This window comes from Diaporthe batatas, assembly GCF_019321695.1.
Source record: "Diaporthe batatas strain CRI 302-4 chromosome Unknown Contig00001, whole genome shotgun sequence".
In the NCBI taxonomy this organism is placed as follows: domain Eukaryota; kingdom Fungi; phylum Ascomycota; class Sordariomycetes; order Diaporthales; family Diaporthaceae; genus Diaporthe; species Diaporthe batatas.
Window position 1 is genome coordinate 2,033,485 of NW_025408548.1, and position 16,049 is coordinate 2,049,533.

General features: G+C 57.7%; 4 protein-coding genes across 4 annotated transcripts; 2 read left to right on the forward strand and 2 right to left on the reverse strand.

Moving 5' to 3' along the window:
- Nucleotides 1–1,476: 1,476 nt before the first annotated feature.
- KVR01_000848 (phosphoenolpyruvate carboxykinase PCK1) lies at nucleotides 1,477–5,353 on the forward strand. The gene is made up of 6 exons (XM_044792613.1): nucleotides 1,477–2,298; nucleotides 2,370–2,418; nucleotides 2,486–2,511; nucleotides 2,594–2,643; nucleotides 2,706–2,906; nucleotides 3,426–5,353. Exons 1-6 carry the CDS (start codon nucleotides 1,896–1,898, stop codon nucleotides 4,767–4,769), a joined length of 2,073 nt encoding a protein of 690 aa, XP_044650797.1. The 5' UTR covers nucleotides 1,477–1,895; the 3' UTR covers nucleotides 4,770–5,353.
- Nucleotides 5,354–6,045: 692 nt separating this feature from the next.
- Nucleotides 6,046–7,232, reverse strand: KVR01_000785 (uncharacterized protein). Its single transcript, XM_044783335.1, has 2 exons — nucleotides 6,958–7,232; nucleotides 6,046–6,889 (listed from the first exon to the last, which is right to left on the reverse strand). The coding sequence occupies exons 1-2, from the start codon at nucleotides 7,008–7,010 to the stop codon at nucleotides 6,052–6,054; spliced, it is 891 nt and encodes a 296-aa protein (XP_044650734.1). The 5' UTR covers nucleotides 7,011–7,232; the 3' UTR covers nucleotides 6,046–6,051.
- A 200-nt stretch (nucleotides 7,233–7,432) lies between these two features.
- Nucleotides 7,433–9,746, forward strand: KVR01_001014 (uncharacterized protein). The gene is made up of 4 exons (XM_044792120.1): nucleotides 7,433–7,671; nucleotides 7,772–8,016; nucleotides 8,200–8,429; nucleotides 8,495–9,746. The coding sequence occupies exons 1-4, from the start codon at nucleotides 7,556–7,558 to the stop codon at nucleotides 9,620–9,622; spliced, it is 1,719 nt and encodes a 572-aa protein (XP_044650963.1). The 5' UTR covers nucleotides 7,433–7,555; the 3' UTR covers nucleotides 9,623–9,746.
- Nucleotides 9,724–15,622, reverse strand: KVR01_000421 (uncharacterized protein). Its single transcript, XM_044781391.1, has 2 exons — nucleotides 10,335–15,622; nucleotides 9,724–10,217 (listed from the first exon to the last, which is right to left on the reverse strand). Exons 1-2 carry the CDS (start codon nucleotides 14,817–14,819, stop codon nucleotides 10,188–10,190), a joined length of 4,515 nt encoding a protein of 1,504 aa, XP_044650370.1. The 5' UTR covers nucleotides 14,820–15,622; the 3' UTR covers nucleotides 9,724–10,187.
- Nucleotides 15,623–16,049: the final 427 nt, after the last annotated feature.

Below are 16,049 nucleotides of genomic sequence, written 5' to 3' on the forward strand. Positions count from 1 at the left end.
CGGAGTACCTGGATACCTAGGTACCTAGTCGTCAGTCACGAGCCTCCATGCGAGCACTTCTGGATCACAGCCAGCCGTCGTGGACGTGGTGGGAGAGGGCGACCCCAAGCCGTGAAACCGTGCAGGCTGTGCAGCCGTGCTCACATGCCGTTCCCATCTCGTAAAAGTCAAGATCTATTACGGCACTCATTGCCATAGTGCGCCCGTCCAGATACGGTAGGGGCCTAAAGGGGCCCCTTTCTCATTTGGGGGAGCGACGATAATTCCTCGGGATGCGGCTGTCTTGGGATGGATGGTGGGGTGGGGCCGCCGTCACCCCCCTGGTCACTGCGGGGTTAGCATGTGTAAGTGACAATGCAGTGGGGCGGAGCACCCGACATCTGCTCGTGTTTGGTCCCGATCCATTATCGTTGGCGAGGTTCTGGCCGCACGAGCATGTTGCCTGTGACAGGGCCAAGCAGCGTCCAACTTTTCGCATCGAAATCGGGCCATGATATGGTGGAAAACCAGAAAAGAAAGCACGACGAAATACAGAGAGGTCGTCGTGGGGGAGTGTGACGGGGGGGACGAGACGGAGTCAGTCAGCCAGCCAGTTGTGGGTGTGTCCGAAAATCTGGACTGCCCTGTGGGGGAGCTGGGGGGAGCAAAGGCTTAGCCTTGGCCTTGGAGATTTCCGGGGTAGAACCAGGGCAAGGGGCTAGCCGCCTGGCGGGTCCTCTGCTCGTGGGACATCTGGAGAGCGGCTTGTCGTTCTCTAGATTGCAAACCCCAGAATTATGTCCGGGAACGGCAAGGCTCGGAAAGTATTTTCTGTGCAATCAATGGGCCGTCCAAAGTCTCGAATTTCAGAATCCCATCCCACCCAACCAGCCAGCCAGCCTACTCGAGTGCTTCCGACAGGACCCGCGTAGGTCGGCTAAGTTCCGTTTTTGGCATCATCGCATTCCGCTGCACCTCAGCCCTGTTCAGGTTGTGCAAGCACAGCCGACGGCGGCCGTCACACCGTTGCACCGTTATCGTTACACCGTTACAGGCTCAGGTCCCTCCGTCTGCCTGTCGTGTCTGCCTGTCTCTTGGACTGGCTTTGTTTAGAAGTGACCGTAGCCGTGACCGTCCCGTCTCTGAACTCTGACTGAGTACCCTCTTCGGCAAATGGGAGTGTGGTCTAATTCTAGAAGTGAGCAAGGGGACCTGGGTGTGAGGAAGGCCGTTCCTACCCGACCGATTGCATCTGCTGTGCTACGTGCATAAGTGCTGGCTGGGTGTTACATGTTTGAATTTAGAAGGCAAGTGCGGCTCGCAGCCCCTGGCAGTTAAGTGGCGGGCCGCCAATGGCAGCTGCTGGATTTGATTTGCTGCCGATCCATCGATCAGGCCTGCATCGTGATGTCCCGATCGAAAACAACGTCGGCCCAGCCAACGGTTACGTGAAATGCACAAATCTGCAGTTTATTAGCAATCACCGTTTTGGGACCACGAGCAGTCAGGCTGTTCAGGCTGTTACGGAGTATGTAGTTGCACTGTGAGAGACGTCCCGGAGGGTCAAGGCTCTGCCCGTGTATCTAGGCAAGGCCCGTTTTCCCCATTTCCCCATTCCCTCGACCCGGCCAGACCGTTTTCTCCCCAAACCTCAGCACAGCACGCACACCACACACGACACGACAACCGACGCCCAACACTCGTCCGTCTAGAACCCCATTGCTGCCTTCCTTGTCTGGTGCCGTCCGCCCCTGGCCCGTAACCAACGCCCGGGGCGGCTAGACATGACGACGCAAGTCCGTCACGCCCCTCCCGAAGCTTGCAGGGGTGGCTGATTGTCTGCTCCGGCTGGTTTTCGTCAGACGGCAACCCAAACAACCACAATCACCACCCTCAGCTCTTCTCTGGCCAGTCGAATGCTGTCGTCAAGCTTCAAAGGCTCCACTGGGCCAAATCCTATATATCCTCGGCTTCACGCGCTATCCCATCGTGGACCCTCAGCTGGAATAACTCGGCCCCAGTCTCGACCCGCACCCGTGCTCGATTCTTCCAAGCCTGGATCCATACCGTCCCCGTACCCACTCCCACTCCCATTGTGGACTCGTCACTTTCACAAGCGTCTGAACTTACACACAACCCTGTCACTCTCAGAGCCCGGCATCCCCTACTCCAAGTCACCCCTCTGCCCATTTCATACAAGTACCATGGCTCCCTCCCGCGATCCTGTTGCTCGAACCGCTTCTCCTTATACCGACCCCAAAGTCCAAGGCCCTCGAGCTCAGATTCTCTCCTCCGGTACTCAGTCAGATCTTCGCAAAAGTACGTTTTACGCACAATATTGCCTTATATTGGCCCTCCTATGCCTGAATGGTGCTGACATCTGTCTGTAGTGCTTGTCAACACCGTCAACAAAACCGGCCTCCACCCGAGTGGTGTGCAGTAAGTCTCAAATCCTGCGGCCTTGTGCTTCAAATCGAACAGTCGAGCTAACCCAGCATTCTTCCAGGCCGCACCGCGAACACACCGAGCTTGGTACGACTCCAGAAATCTCGCTGTTTTGCTCGAGCAGCGACAGGCCTGCAGACCGCGGACAGACTGGCTAACAGTGGAACAGAGGAAGAATTGCACGAGAAGGCACACATTGACTACGACCGTGTTGCAATTGTATGTTGGGAAAATCCCCGGGCTCAGAATTAGCCTGAGCCAGACGCTAACCAGCGTCACAGATTCCCAACCCTTCAGTTGCTGCTCTTTACGAAGATGCTCTCGTTTACGAGCCTGGTTCTGCCATTTCATCTTCCGGCGCCCTGACTGCCTACTCTGGCAAGAAGACCGGCCGTTCTCCTCTGGACAAGCGAATTGTCCAGGAGCCCGGCTCAGAAAAGGACATTTGGTGGGGCCCAGTGAACAAGCCCATGGGCACAGACGTACGTTTTTCCTCTTGCGGACTTTTGCAGACAGTTCTCCCCTGTCTTCCTTTGTTTTGGCACCAAATCCATCGCTCTGGTTGTTTTGCTACTTGGTCACACGACCGAGCTGCTGCTCATGACAAATGGCTGCGCCGGTCACGAGTCTCGTGCAAATTATGGCTGCTGCGCAAAACCAGCAGAATTGGCCCTCCATTGGTTCACAAATACATTCGACGTCATTTGGCGATCACAGACTCCACCCGGCGTATCCTCTTTCCTCCCTTGAATCGCTCCAATTCTGGTTGCTGAAGGCAAATGTTGCTGGATGCGACCTTGGAATTGCGGCTCGTACCCCACACGCCCCTCCTCACTGAGATCATCGGTGCAACCCCTCGGCCCAGTTCATGCACCCCGCTATTCCACAGCCGAGACCCGGCTCCACTCCTGCATGGCGCCTCCTGCATTTCCCGCTCTCATACCCGGATAACCGGGAATATGGAAACACAATCGAGGCTAACACGTGATACAACCCAATAGGTCTGGAAGATCAACCGCGAGCGTGCTGTCGACTACCTCAACACCAGGTCTCGCATTTACGTGGTAGATGGTTTCGCAGGATGGGATGAGAAGTACAGGATCAAGGTGCGGGTCGTTTGTGCCCGTGCCTACCACGCTCTCTTCATGCGCAACATGCTCATCCGTCCTTCGCGTGAGGAGCTTGAGAACTTCCACCCCGACTACACAATCTACAATGCCGGATCCTTCCCAGCAAACCGATACACTGAGGGCATGACCTCGGGAACCTCCGTCGCCATCAACTTCGCCGAGAAGGAGATGGTCATTCTCGGCACCGAGTACGCCGGTGAGATGAAGAAGGGTATCTTCACTGTTCTCTTCTACGAGATGCCCATCAAGCACAACGTCCTGACCCTGCACTCATCCGCCAACGAGGGCAAGGACGGCGACGTTACCCTCTTCTTCGGCCTGTCTGGTACCGGCAAGACAACACTCTCTGCCGACCCCAACCGCGCCCTGATTGGTGACGACGAGCACTGCTGGAGCGACCACGGTGTCTTCAACATTGAGGGTGGCTGCTACGCCAAGTGCATTGGCCTGTCGGCCGAGAAGGAGCCAGATATCTTCGGTGCCATCAAGTTCGGCTCCGTTCTCGAGAACGTCGTCTTTGACCCAGAGACCAGACTGGTTGACTACGATGACTCGACTCTGACGGAGAACACTCGATGCGCCTACCCTATCGAGTACATCGAGAACGCCAAGATCCCTTGCCTGTCGCCCAGCCACCCCAGCAACATCATTCTGCTCACCTGTGACGCCCGCGGCGTGCTGCCACCGATCTCCAAGCTGAACAGGGACCAGATCATGTTCCACTTCATCTCTGGTTACACTTCCAAGATGGCTGGTACTGAGGATGGTGTCACCGAGCCCCAGGCCACCTTCTCGTCTTGCTTTGCCCAGCCCTTCCTGGCCCTGCACCCCATGCGCTACGCCAAGATGCTTGCGGACAAGATTGAGAGCCACAATGCCAACGCCTGGCTTCTCAACACCGGCTGGGTTGGTGCCGGTGCCCTCCAGGGTGGCAAGCGTTGCCCCCTGAAGTACACCCGTGCCATCCTGGACGCCATCCACTCTGGTGAGCTTGCCAAGGTTGAGTACGAGAACTACGACATCTTCAACCTTCAGGTGCCCAAGACCTGCCCCAACGTCCCGTCTGAGCTGCTCAACCCGGCCAAGGCCTGGACTGCTGGTGGCGACAGCTTCACCGAGGAGGTTACCAAGCTCGGCAAGCTCTTCAACGAGAACTTCAAGAAGTACGAGTCTGAGGCCACCCCCGAGGTCAAGAATGCCGGACCCGTCGTCTAAAGCACATCCTCGCCTTGATTGCTTCTCTTGTTGAACTTCGACCTGTTCATATTTAATGCTTCCTATTCCCAGTGCGGGGATGAGTTTCGAGCACGCGCATCCACCATCGCATCTGGCTTTGGCTTTTTTTGTTAGACCGAGCGAACACCTATCAGAGACCCGCAAAGAGCACACGCGCTCCGAGCGATAGGTCCAATGATACCACAACCGGGATAAATATGGGATAAGTTACTCAAAGGCCCAGCAACGAGCACACGCGCTCCGCGCTATGCGGCTGCATCACCGGCAGACAAGAATGCCATTATGGTTTTGAGGATTGATAGCACTCAATGGGATCAATGGTTGATGCCCAAATAAACAGCTGAGAATGAAAATGAGTTTTGGAACAATTTACTTTTCACTAATATTCCCACTGTGATGTGTTTGCTGTCCACTTCATCGCATCCATTTTGGGATACTTGTTCGGCTCATCTAAACTCTTCATCTATCTGTTCAACGTAGGCATTACCCTCTCGTGATCTATGAACATAGTATGTAGCGGAAGCTTAACACATAACATTCAGCCTGAGACAAGTTGAATGAAGTGGTCTTGCAGTAGGGCTGGTCGTAGTAGAGGTGTACGTGGTTTCGCTTCTATTCCGTATACGTCCGAGGACATACATGGCGCCTTCACACGGTGCTATTCCGTATACGTTCGAGGATATATATAGCGCCTTTATACGGTGGTAAGCACTCAAGACCCAGCGCTTAGAAAGAATATAATGTTAATAATGATAGTTATAATACGATAGATGCTTGTGGCCTTAGCCTTGCGATGTATAGATTAGGCTAAGGGGTATCGTCTTGACGGCGTTGACTAGAACGCCGCGATAGAGTCATACGGCGAGACCAGGTCTGAAGATAGTCGCTATATAAATGAATCGCACAGAGGGAATCCCAGCCAAGTAGAGGTGTATATATGTCAGCTTACGTAGTCGCACGCATGCGCGATGATGCTGTGTAACGTTGTGAAATGTTGTAATGGATATACCTCGATAAGTCCAGTGATATGCAACCATAATTCATATATACAAGCATCTTGTGAATAGGTGATTAGTGGTGAGTTGTCTTGAAGTGTCATTAGTCTCAAACTGAACTTGGCCACATTGTTTCCCTAAAGCGCGAAACATGGTTGTGCGTCCTGCGCGGCCCTGAGGCAACTAATTCACCTCACGCATCCATCCATCACGACTCGCTGATAAAACAACCCCCCCCCCCACCACCACCAGCAATGCGCCTCGCCTCAACCCCGGGTCTTCTTGGTACATATAATCCAGTTCAGATCCGCAACAGGAGGTAGGTGGCACTCCCTCCCACTGCGCATCTCCCACTGGGAAACCTCGTCCTCGCCGGCGCCACACGTCCTCAGCAGCGCCTCGACCTCGTCGGGGGTCCTCGTGCGCAGGGACGAGACCCAGCCGTCGTAGACGAGCACGAAGGGCAGCACGGGGACCACCCAGGACCAGAAGAGGGTGCCGGGGCTGCGCCAGCGCCAGGCGAAGAGGGGCGCGGACAGCAGGACGCCGACGCCGAGGAGGCAGCAGGCCAGGAAGGCGCGCAGGGAGCGGTCCTGCAGCTCGAAGATGGCGAAGCCGTCGGACGTCTGGAGGGTGTTGGCCAGGATGCGCCTCGCGAGGGGGTCGTCGAAGTGGTGGAAGGCCAGGTTGAAGAGGCGGAATTGCTTCTTGCCGCTGCCCAGGGCGTTGTTGGTGTTGAGGTGGTTGGCCAGGAGGTCCGGGGGCGCGTCCGAGGCGTCTATCTGGGACGGGGAGAAGTGGATGTTTGGCGAGCGGCGGGAGGCGCGCGTCCAGTTCTCGATGTGAGGGTGGAGGTCTGTCAGGACGAACTGGACTGGCCCCTGGCTGGTGTCCTGGTTGATGTACCTCTCGATGCTGGGGGTGGGCCCGCCGCCGCCGGCGCAGAAGTCGACGAAGACGTGGTCTGCGAGCCTGTCGCCCAGGTGGGCCTGCAGCAGGCGCGAGACCATCCTGGCCGGGGAGACGGGCTGCAGGAGGGGGATCTGGGAGTTCCAGGTCTGGGTGAGGGCGGCTTGGACCTTGGCGCGGAACCAGGGAGGGAACCTAGGGGGGTTATTGGTCAGCTGGTAGGTCCTCTGAGGCGTGGACGACGTTCTCGGGAGTTGGCTTACCATGGCTGGTCATCAATCTCAAAGAGATGCATCCGCGGGACCAGGGGCGCCATGTTGGTGAGTTTTACACTCTTGGCTAGTTGGGCTGAGTGGTTCTTTTGTCACTTCCTTGCACTCTCACGGTTTGGTCTCAAGCAATTGACTTATGACTGCCTCTGTTTCGTGTTGTTGGACGGTTGAGGCAGTGATATCCCTTGGGGTTATTTTGCTGTGAACCTCGGAAGGAAGCAGGATACGTAACCACTGTCTCTCTTGCACCTGCCGTTAGACCAGCTCTCAAGGGTGCTTGCTGTGCAAGCTTGCATGTCTCAAGGGTTGCAGGGGGTCTGCCGTGCTGGGCAAGGAGAGTTACAGCTGCGCAGGGGCCGTCCAATCGGCACCGTTCCAAAACGCCGCACGAGAATCAGTGGTTCACTGGCCCAGCCTGCCCAGGTGTGCAACCTCACTCCACGCCCGCACATGCATCACAGCCCAGCTTTGTGTGTGTTACATACACATCATGACGTTTCGCCTCTCCTCCTCTCCTCGAGCTTAGCCACATCATCCTGCACTATAAACCTGAGATGGGCTCACACCTTCCGCTTACTGCATCGCAACAATGGCTTTCCTAACCGGCTGGGCTGCAACCTGGGTTGTCGGAGTCGTCCTGGTTGCTCTGTTCCTGCAGTCGGCCCTCAGAAAAAGTGGCATCACGAGAGGTGGGGCTCCCCTGAGGTAAGACGGGCTGATTGACCATGTCCTTTTCTCTTCACTCCTTGAGTCTTCAATATTTTTGTGCTGTAAAGTCCGCCCTGGCTGACAACCCCAACCAAAGGACACCTCCCAACACGTTGCCCCTTGTCGGCAACGGCATCTTGTTTCTGCAGGCCCGCCAGAAGCTCTTCTCGTGGTTCGCAAAGTGCGAGCGCATCTTTGGCCACGAGACCTTTGAGTTGTATGTCCCCAGCCTGCCCCCGGGCGTGGTCATCAACGACCCTGTCAATCTAGACCATGTCTTCAAGAACGAAGCCATTTTCTCAAAGGGCGATTTTGTCAAGAAGCCCCTGTGGGACCTTTTCGGTTAGTCTATCACTTGCTTGGCTCACGGGCCCGGCATCTTGGGGCTCTGGAACCCCGGCCTCGGGCCCGGAGTTAAGGGAAGGGGTCCTTCCCGTCCCCGGCTCCGTTCCCACATTCACTCCGTGTCCGTCGGCCGCTGATGCTCCAACAACCGCTGACGCCTCGTGCACCCAACCCCAACAGGCCACGGCATCATCAACTCCGATGGCGAGCTGTGGAAGATCCAGCGCAGGGCCGGCCTGGCCTTCCTCAACACCAAGAACCTGCAGGTCCTCACCGATGTCGCCCTGCCGCAGTACCTGGCCCAGAGCGTCGAGTTCCTCAAGTCGAGGTCTCGCGACGTGCGGGAGGCCGACCTGCAGTCCGTGTTCCATGAGATCACCACCCAGCTGATGGGCAAGCTGGCCTATAACGTATGCTGCTTGCAGTCCAACTGTCCAATTGTGCCACGGCAGAGGCTGATTAGATGTCCGGGCAGATGGAGATGCACGCCGACGATGACTTCACCCTCGCCTTTGACTACGCCTCAGGCGCCGCTGCAGAAAGGGTGCAGAACCCGCTCTGGCGCGCCACCGAGGTTTTCTTCGGCGCCAGGTTGCGCAAGTCGATTTCCATCGTAAAGACGTACGGCAAGCAGATCGTAGACAATGCCATACGGGACCGTGAACGTGCCGCCGCAAAGGGGACGTCCCCCGGCCGTCCCAGCGCCGCAGACAGCGACGAGAAGCTCGACAAGATCTCTGGGAGCCTGATCCAGTCGTTGCTCGACGCCATCGGGGACCGTGGGATAGTCGCAGATTCTGCTCTTAATTATTTATCCGCAGGTATCTTGGCTCACCCTCCTCACGGACTCCAGCAAGAACCCGATGCTAACCAACACGCCCAAACCCATCCAGGTAGGGACACCACCGCGCAGGCATTGACGTGGACATTCCACCTGCTCATGCACCACCGCTACACCCTGGCCAAGATCCGCCAGGAGGTCCAGCAGGCCCTCGAGACGCAGCGTGGCGGCGCCTCCTCGTCATCCTCCTCCTCCTTGTCGTCGTCTGCGGCGGATACTACGCCCACCCTCCCCGTGGACCCGACCCTCTTCACGCCGGCCTCGATGCCCTACACCCTCGCCATATTCAACGAGTCCCTGCGCCTGTACCCGCCCATCCCCTTCGAGATCAAGCAGGCCATGTCCCCCACGACCCTGCCCGACGGGACCTTCCTGCCCGCGGGAGCGGTCGTGGTCTGGTGCCCCTGGGCCATGAACCGCTCGCGGCTGACCTGGGGCGAGGACGCGGACGAGTTCAGGCCCGAGAGGTGGCTGGTGGCTGGCGGCGGCGGCGACAAGGCAGCAGCGGTGATGCAGAGGAGCGCGAGCGAGTTCCCCGTGTTCAACGGCGGGGCGCGCCTGTGCCTGGGCAAGAGGATGGCGGAGCTCATCGCGGTGCAGGTCATCGCCACCGTGGCGTGGACGTTTGAGTTCGTGCCTGCGTACGAGGGCCGCGAGAGGAAGAGTAAGAGCAGCCTCACGCTGCCCATGGACGGCGGCCTGCCGGTCTTTGTTAAGGTGAGATCTCGAGGGGGGCGGGATGACGATGGTCTTGTGCCATGATGCCTTCTCGTTGTCGATACTTAGTGATCCATCTGTCTGCTTGAACTACACTACCTGCGATTCTAATTTGGGTCATGGTGGTGGCCCGAATGAGAATGATATCAAAGTACGAATTAACATGTGATCATTCTGACTGCCTACGTAGGCGAATAGTTACACATCTTTCTCTATTTTCCCACATACACATGGACGGCTATCTTTTCCTCCTGTGCGTCCTTCTTTCCCTTCATGCCTGCCTGCTCATGATCATGCAAAAGACTCTTTGCTTTGCTATGCAGACGTGGACCGCATGATGCATCAATCAATCAGAAATTCTATGGGCATCAACCGTAGTCCGTGCAAGTGTCCAACTCATAGTTACCAACACCAACAACAAAATTAGCATATATCTAAGTACCAACCACAATAGGTATCGATCGTCCTGGGAGGAGACACGACACCGAGCCATCCGACCCCGAGCCATCCGGCCCTAGTCGAAGAAAGAGAGGAAGAAAACAGGTGATGATGATGAGGATGATGAAAGGGACCCGCGTAAAAGGGGGGGTCCCAGGGGAGGGGTGTGCGATTAACGCTTGTTGTAGTTGAGGAAACGACCCTAAAGGAAAAATTGTCAGCCAATCAGATGTTCTCCACTCATAGATACCGGGTCTTCCGGGGGGTGTCTTGGGGGACCCCCCTTCGGGCCCGGGGAGTTCGGGGTGTAACAACATACCGCCAGAAATAGGATGATCAGGTTGGATGCGACAAACGCGATATAAATGCCGAGCTCCCTCCAGCGGGTGTCGAAGGACATTCCCAGCGCCTCGTAGAACTGGTCGCCAACCTTGAAGGCGCAGTAGCCGCAGTCGCTGGTGTCGTTGCCGACGATGTAGCCGGGCCCGCCGGCCGCAAAGTACGGCTCCATGTACTGCCCGCAGGTCTGGCCGTCGGGCGCGGTGAAGCGGTTCAGCTCGGCGTCGGTGCAGGTGACGGGGAGCTCGTGCAGCGCGCTCGTCACCATGCCGCTGATGAGGCGGGTGAAGGGGTCGAGCTCGTACAGCCAGGCGCGCCAGAAGCCGGGCATCTGGGGCTTGGGGATGGTGACGCCGCAGAAGAGGGCGAAGGTGATGACGATGAAGGGGTCGAACTGCGACGAGATGAACATGGAGGGCGTCAGGGCCGCGAGGCCCTGGCCCAGGGTGACGGCGAAGAGCTCCGTGATGAGGACCATGAAGAACTGGTAGCCCGCGCGCGACGAGTCGGTCGGCATGCCCGGCATGTAGTACAGGGGCAGGAAGAAGGCGACGGCGCAGAGGATCGAGTACGGCATCTCGGCCAGCACGATGGACGAGGTGAAGGTGAAGGACGAGTACATCTTGGACGACTGCTCGCGGAAGAAGATGGCCCGCTGGAAGTGGTACATGCCCTCGACCTGCGACATGATGAGGGCAGGCAGCACCGTCACCTGGAACATGACGAAGACCTTGTTCTGCAGCGAGGAGCGCGACGAGTCGAGGTTGAGGAACGTCAGCCCCGTCAGCAGGCCGATGATGACGTGGTTGAAGAGACGCGTGAACAGGTAGTTGGGCGACCGCCAGTACGACATGGCCGTGCGCTTGATGACGACCTTGAGCTGGTGCGACACCGACGAGGCGTACTCGCGCTGCAGCGACGCGTCCGACTGCTCGCCCGCCGACTTGCGCGCCTCCTTGAGCTGCGAGATGTGGTCCTTGATGTTGGCCAGCTCGCTGCTGTCCTCCCAGACGTCGGCCCAGTCGCGGTCGCCTATCCGGGGGGCAGAACCGGCTCCCACCGCCTCCAGCATGAACTCGGCCACGTTGTCGGTCTCTCCGGCCACGGCTCCGTGGCGCGCCAGGTAGTCGCGGAGGACGTGGGCGTCCTTGCCAATGTCTCCAAAGTACACGCAGCGACCACCGGACTTGAGGAGGAGCAGGCGGTCAAAGTTCTCGAACAGGGCGGCGTTGGGCTGGTGGATGGTGCAGAGGATGGCCTGGCCGGCGCGGGCGAGCTTCTGGAGGAAACGGACGATGTTGTACGCGCTCTGGCTGTCGAGACCCGAGGTGGGCTCGTCGAGGAAGAGCAACAGCTGGGGCTTGGCTGCCAGCTCGACGCCGATCGTGACACGCTTGCGCTGCTCGACCGTCAGGCCGGCCTCGGGGGAGCCGATGATGGCGTCTGCGATGTTCTCCATTTCCAGCAGGGCGATGACCTCCTCGACGTACGTGTACTTCTCCTCCTGAGGCACCTCCATAGGCTGCCGCAGGTCGGCTGAGAAGCGGAGTGCCTCTCGGACGGTCTGGGACGGGTCGTGCATGTCGAGTTGCTCTGCGTAACTGGTCGACCGCTGGAATTCCTTACCGGGCTTGACCCCGTCGACCAGGATATCGCCGCCGATGACACCAATGTTCTTGCGCCCAGCGAGCACATCCAGCAGGGTCGTCTTTCCGGCACCGGAAGCTCCCATAAGTGCGGTCAGCTCGCCTGGCTTGACGTAGCCGAAAACGTTGTTGAGAAGCCGGCGGGTGCCACCGGCAACGGGGACGTCGTAGACGAGGTTCTCCCAGGTAAGCACGCTCTTGGAATCAATCTTCATGTCGTTGCCACCCGCATCGAGCCCGGCCTTGTTCTTCTGGCGGTCTTCAAGCTTCTTGGTCAGGGCCTCGTTGAGGGCCTTGCGCTCGGCGTTGGGCTTCTGGAAGATCCTGAAGGTGTTGCCGCCCATTCCGAACCTAACCAGCTCACCCAACAGGACGTTGAAGAAGAGGAAAGCGACAATCAGGGCGATGATGATGCCAAAGTTCCTCCACAGGTCCTCTGGGTGGTACGAGAAACCCTCAATGATGTAGTCGTCTCCAGAGACCCGGTCAGTGCCTGGCCGGGACCCGGGCAGGGTGCAAACCTGGTGGCTGATGTTTCCGTAGCCTGGGCCAGATGGGATAAGCTGCGGGCCCGAGCATGTCATGTCGATCCGGCTGAACTCATTCTCCATCATGGCACTAAAGGCCAGGCCCAGCGCGTTGACCCAGTAGATCCATCGGAGCCAGACCTTCTCAGCCTGGTACTGAATCAGATAACCTGAAGTTGTCACGAAGAAAGTGATGATCACGACGGCAAACTTGATGGCGTAGTCGAAGTCGGGACTAATACAGCCGAGGATACGGAAGAACAACGTCATGGCAATGTTGCCCACCAGGATCATGAGATAGAAGATGAAGAAGGCGCCGGCGCTTCGGTGCAGATTTGTCATGAAGTAGACGATGACCGAGAAGATGAAGATCTGCGAGGCGGCAAAAGCTTGGTCGACGATGATTTGTGCAATCCACAGGGCTGAGGGCCGATGGAAGGCATAGGCCTTGTGCTTGTTGACGATGGCTCGGCCCGTCATGACACCGCCGAGTTCAGAGAAGGCCTGGAAAGCGTTGAACAGGAGAGAGACGAACATGAGACCACCCTTGCTGAAGGCACTGGCTGACGTCTGGCCGAGGTTCAGGTACAGGGTTCCGAGGACGATGGCAATGATGATACTCCTCAGCCATCCGAGGATAAGCGCCAGCCGGTCCTGCATCTTCAGGACGAACTGTCGCTTCATCAAAGCCCAGACTTGCAGGTGGAAACCAACCGCGTACACGGAGCCCTTGGCACCAGCGCGCTTGCTCTCCTTGACCGCAATCTTGAAGTCATCGTGCTGCTGCTGGGCCTCCTTGAGGCTCTCCTTGTAATCCGCCATCTCCTTGGACAGGTCCTTCGACAGCTGAGAGCCCTTGAAGGCCTCGGCGAGGGACTCGGGGTCGTGCGGCGCGTTCTCCTCGGAGTAGCCCGGGGCGTACTGGCGTTCGAACTCGTCCGTGCAGCCCGTAACGTAATCCGGGGTGGTTTGTCGTGGACGCGGGGCGAAGCCGAGGCCTTCAAAGTAGGCCCTCGCGCTGGTGGTGGGTCCGAAGTAAACCTGCTTTCCGCCGTCGATGACGAGGACCTTGTCGAATTCCTTGTAGATGTTCTCTGAGGCCTGGTACAGTGAGACAAAGGTGGTTGTCCGGTACAGGTCTGTCTGGATCCGGAGAGACTTGACAAAGTCCAGTGCTGTCGAGGCATCCAAACCACGGGTCGAGTTGTCCCAGGACAGAATGCAGGCGTTTGTGATCAACATCTCGGCGATGGAGACACGCTTGCGTTCACCTCCAGAGACACCACGGATCAGAGGCCCACCAACGATGGTGTTGCGCGTGTGCTCGATGTTGAACATCTTGAGCAGCATGTCGATGACGGACTTCTTGTACTGGGCCTTGGTCAGGCCGGCCGGGAGCTTCTTGGGGGCCTTGGTGTCCAGAGCAAAACCGAGGGTCTGCTCGACGGTAAGGGTCGGGTGGTGCAGGTCATCCTCGGCGTTGTAGACTGCCTCGCCACGGTACAGGTTGAATTCCTTGGCCTCGTATGGTCCGTACAAGACCTCGCCAGAGATGTTGGTGTATCCATACCGCTGGTTCGCAATTGTCTTGAGGAAGGTGGTGCATCCCGAGCCAGGTCTGCCCAGGACCAGGATCATCTCTCCAGGCTGGCAGACACCGCGGAAGTTGTCCAGGAGGGTGGACTCGGTGCCCTTCTTGCCGAGCCCAAGGACTTTCTTGAAGGGGGAGATGACGTCGAAGAAGTCGACGAAGGCGTCGGGGAAGGTCTTGACGTAGTTTGAGAAGCCGCCCATTCCCTTGACGGTGAACTGGTCCCAGTAAACACCAATGTGCTTTGGGCGAATGCCAGCCTCCTGCTCGGCGTTCAGGCCCGTCCGCAGGGCCCCCTCGAGGTCGAACTGCTCATCGTCGGAGAGTGTTGTGGATGTTCCGCCAGACTCGGCAATGTCGATGGCCTCGTGGGATTTCTCCTGGTGGATGTCGACCTTGCTGCCCTTGCGGCTGCGGCTGTGCTCACGGCTCTGCCTGGATGCCCTCGACAGGCTGGAGATCTCTCGGCGCAGCTGTTGGAAGTCATCGCGGGCCTGCTCGACCGAGACGCCAGACTTGGTCCTGGTGAGGCCTAGGGGGTTGTTGCGACGGGCCTGCTCGAGCTCCTCTTCAGGATCGCGGGTGGTGTCGCTGTCGGTCGAAGTCCTTCGTGGTGGCTCCTCGACCTCGCGATGGGCCAGGAACTCGGAGTGCTCCTGGTCCCGAGCTTCGAGCGCGGCCTTCTCCACATCGGGCTCCATGATCTCGTTTATGCTCCAAGCGAAGAATACAAAAAGCCAAAACAAATAAACAGATAAACACAAGTGCTCCTGCCAAGCGATCTGGGCGCGATAGTGAGAAGGGCGCGCAGAAGAGTTCGCGGGGCAGGGCCAAGGTTGAAGCCTGGAGAACCCGAAGCAACGCGAGTCGCTGGGTGAGAAAGATGGGTGGAAGTGCAGCCAGATATTTTTGAGGTTTTTGAAGTTCTGATATCAAGACTGATATCGTATTACAAATGGCCAGGGAGGGAGGGTCTAAGCCTGGAATGGGTCTGGGTCTGGGTCCTGGTCTGGGCTGGCACTGGGGGCTTGGGTCAAAAGTAGGTGTAGTGTTGCGGGCCCTTTTGAAATTAGAGACTGAAAACGGGGGCCGTCCAGTCTCTTGAAGGAATGCTGCGAGAGGGCCTGAGGGCGTGCAGGCAGGAAAAAAGGGGCGGGGGGCATCGAGGGTCAAAGAGGCAAATATTTTGTAAAACTATGAAACACAGCTTTTCCTCTTCCCACAGAGAGAGGCAAGACGAGTTGCCAGGACTTCGTTCGGGTTATGACGAAGTGACTGTGGACCACGGGTGCCAACCCCAGCAGCAAGAAACAGGGAGGCGTAACAACAAAGTTTATGGTGTAGCAAGCAGCAGGCACCCTCGGGGCAAGGCGGCTCAAATAGGTAGATGGGACGGACGAACAGATAGATACACACAGATGTGGCCTGGGGGGTCGGCAGTCCGAGAATCGGCTCGGTAGCTGGGCCGGGCCAATACAGCCTTAGAATTATAAATCAGTCTTTCTGGAACATCAGCCAGTGGGCCATTTTGACTTTCTGTTTTGCTCCCACGGCGTCGTTTCAACGGTCCCAAGTGCCCGCCCCAGGCCAGAGGGACTGGGGACAAGGGACTAATTAGGGGCGCATGGGGGGGTCGAGCCGGATCAGAACCACCATGTGCTAGCCTGCTCAACGTGCAGGAGGACGCACCCCCACATCGGCCCTGCCCTCGATCTGGCAGTCTGACAGTCTGAGCGCTCGAATTGAATTTCTACTGTGCACGCCAGTTGTACTGTGCCGCAGCGTATCACGGCAGACACCGCTTCTGTTATCAATTGCTGCTTCCTTTTTTTTGCTCGCGCAGGCTGGCAGGTTACCAATGTTTGCCCTGCTTTATCGACAAAGGACAATGCCAAGAGATGGGTGAGATTTGCGGATATACGGAATTACAC

Bases quoted from the DNA above. Each gene is read 5' to 3' on its own strand.
- KVR01_000848 (XM_044792613.1), top strand. From the start codon at position 1,896: ATGCTGTCGTCAAGCTTCAAAGGCTCCACTGGGCCAAATCCTATATAT. The intron at 2,512-2,593 runs GTACGACTCCAG...ACAGTGGAACAG, and splicing joins CCGCGAACACACCGAGCTTG to AGGAAGAATTGCACGAGAAG. The intron at 2,644-2,705 runs GTATGTTGGGAA...CCAGCGTCACAG, and splicing joins ACTACGACCGTGTTGCAATT to ATTCCCAACCCTTCAGTTGC.
- KVR01_000785 (XM_044783335.1), bottom strand. From the start codon at position 7,010: ATGGCGCCCCTGGTCCCGCGGATGCATCTCTTTGAGATTGATGACCAG. The intron at 6,890-6,957 runs GTAAGCCAACTC...TAACCCCCCTAG, and splicing joins GAGATTGATGACCAGCCATG to GTTCCCTCCCTGGTTCCGCG.
- KVR01_001014 (XM_044792120.1), top strand. From the start codon at position 7,556: ATGGCTTTCCTAACCGGCTGGGCTGCAACCTGGGTTGTCGGAGTCGTC. The intron at 7,672-7,771 runs GTAAGACGGGCT...CCCCAACCAAAG, and splicing joins AGAGGTGGGGCTCCCCTGAG to GACACCTCCCAACACGTTGC. The intron at 8,430-8,494 runs GTATGCTGCTTG...ATGTCCGGGCAG, and splicing joins TGGGCAAGCTGGCCTATAAC to ATGGAGATGCACGCCGACGA.
- KVR01_000421 (XM_044781391.1), bottom strand. From the start codon at position 14,819: ATGGAGCCCGATGTGGAGAAGGCCGCGCTCGAAGCTCGGGACCAGGAG. The intron at 10,218-10,334 runs GTATGTTGTTAC...TTTTTCCTTTAG, and splicing joins TGATCATCCTATTTCTGGCG to GGTCGTTTCCTCAACTACAA.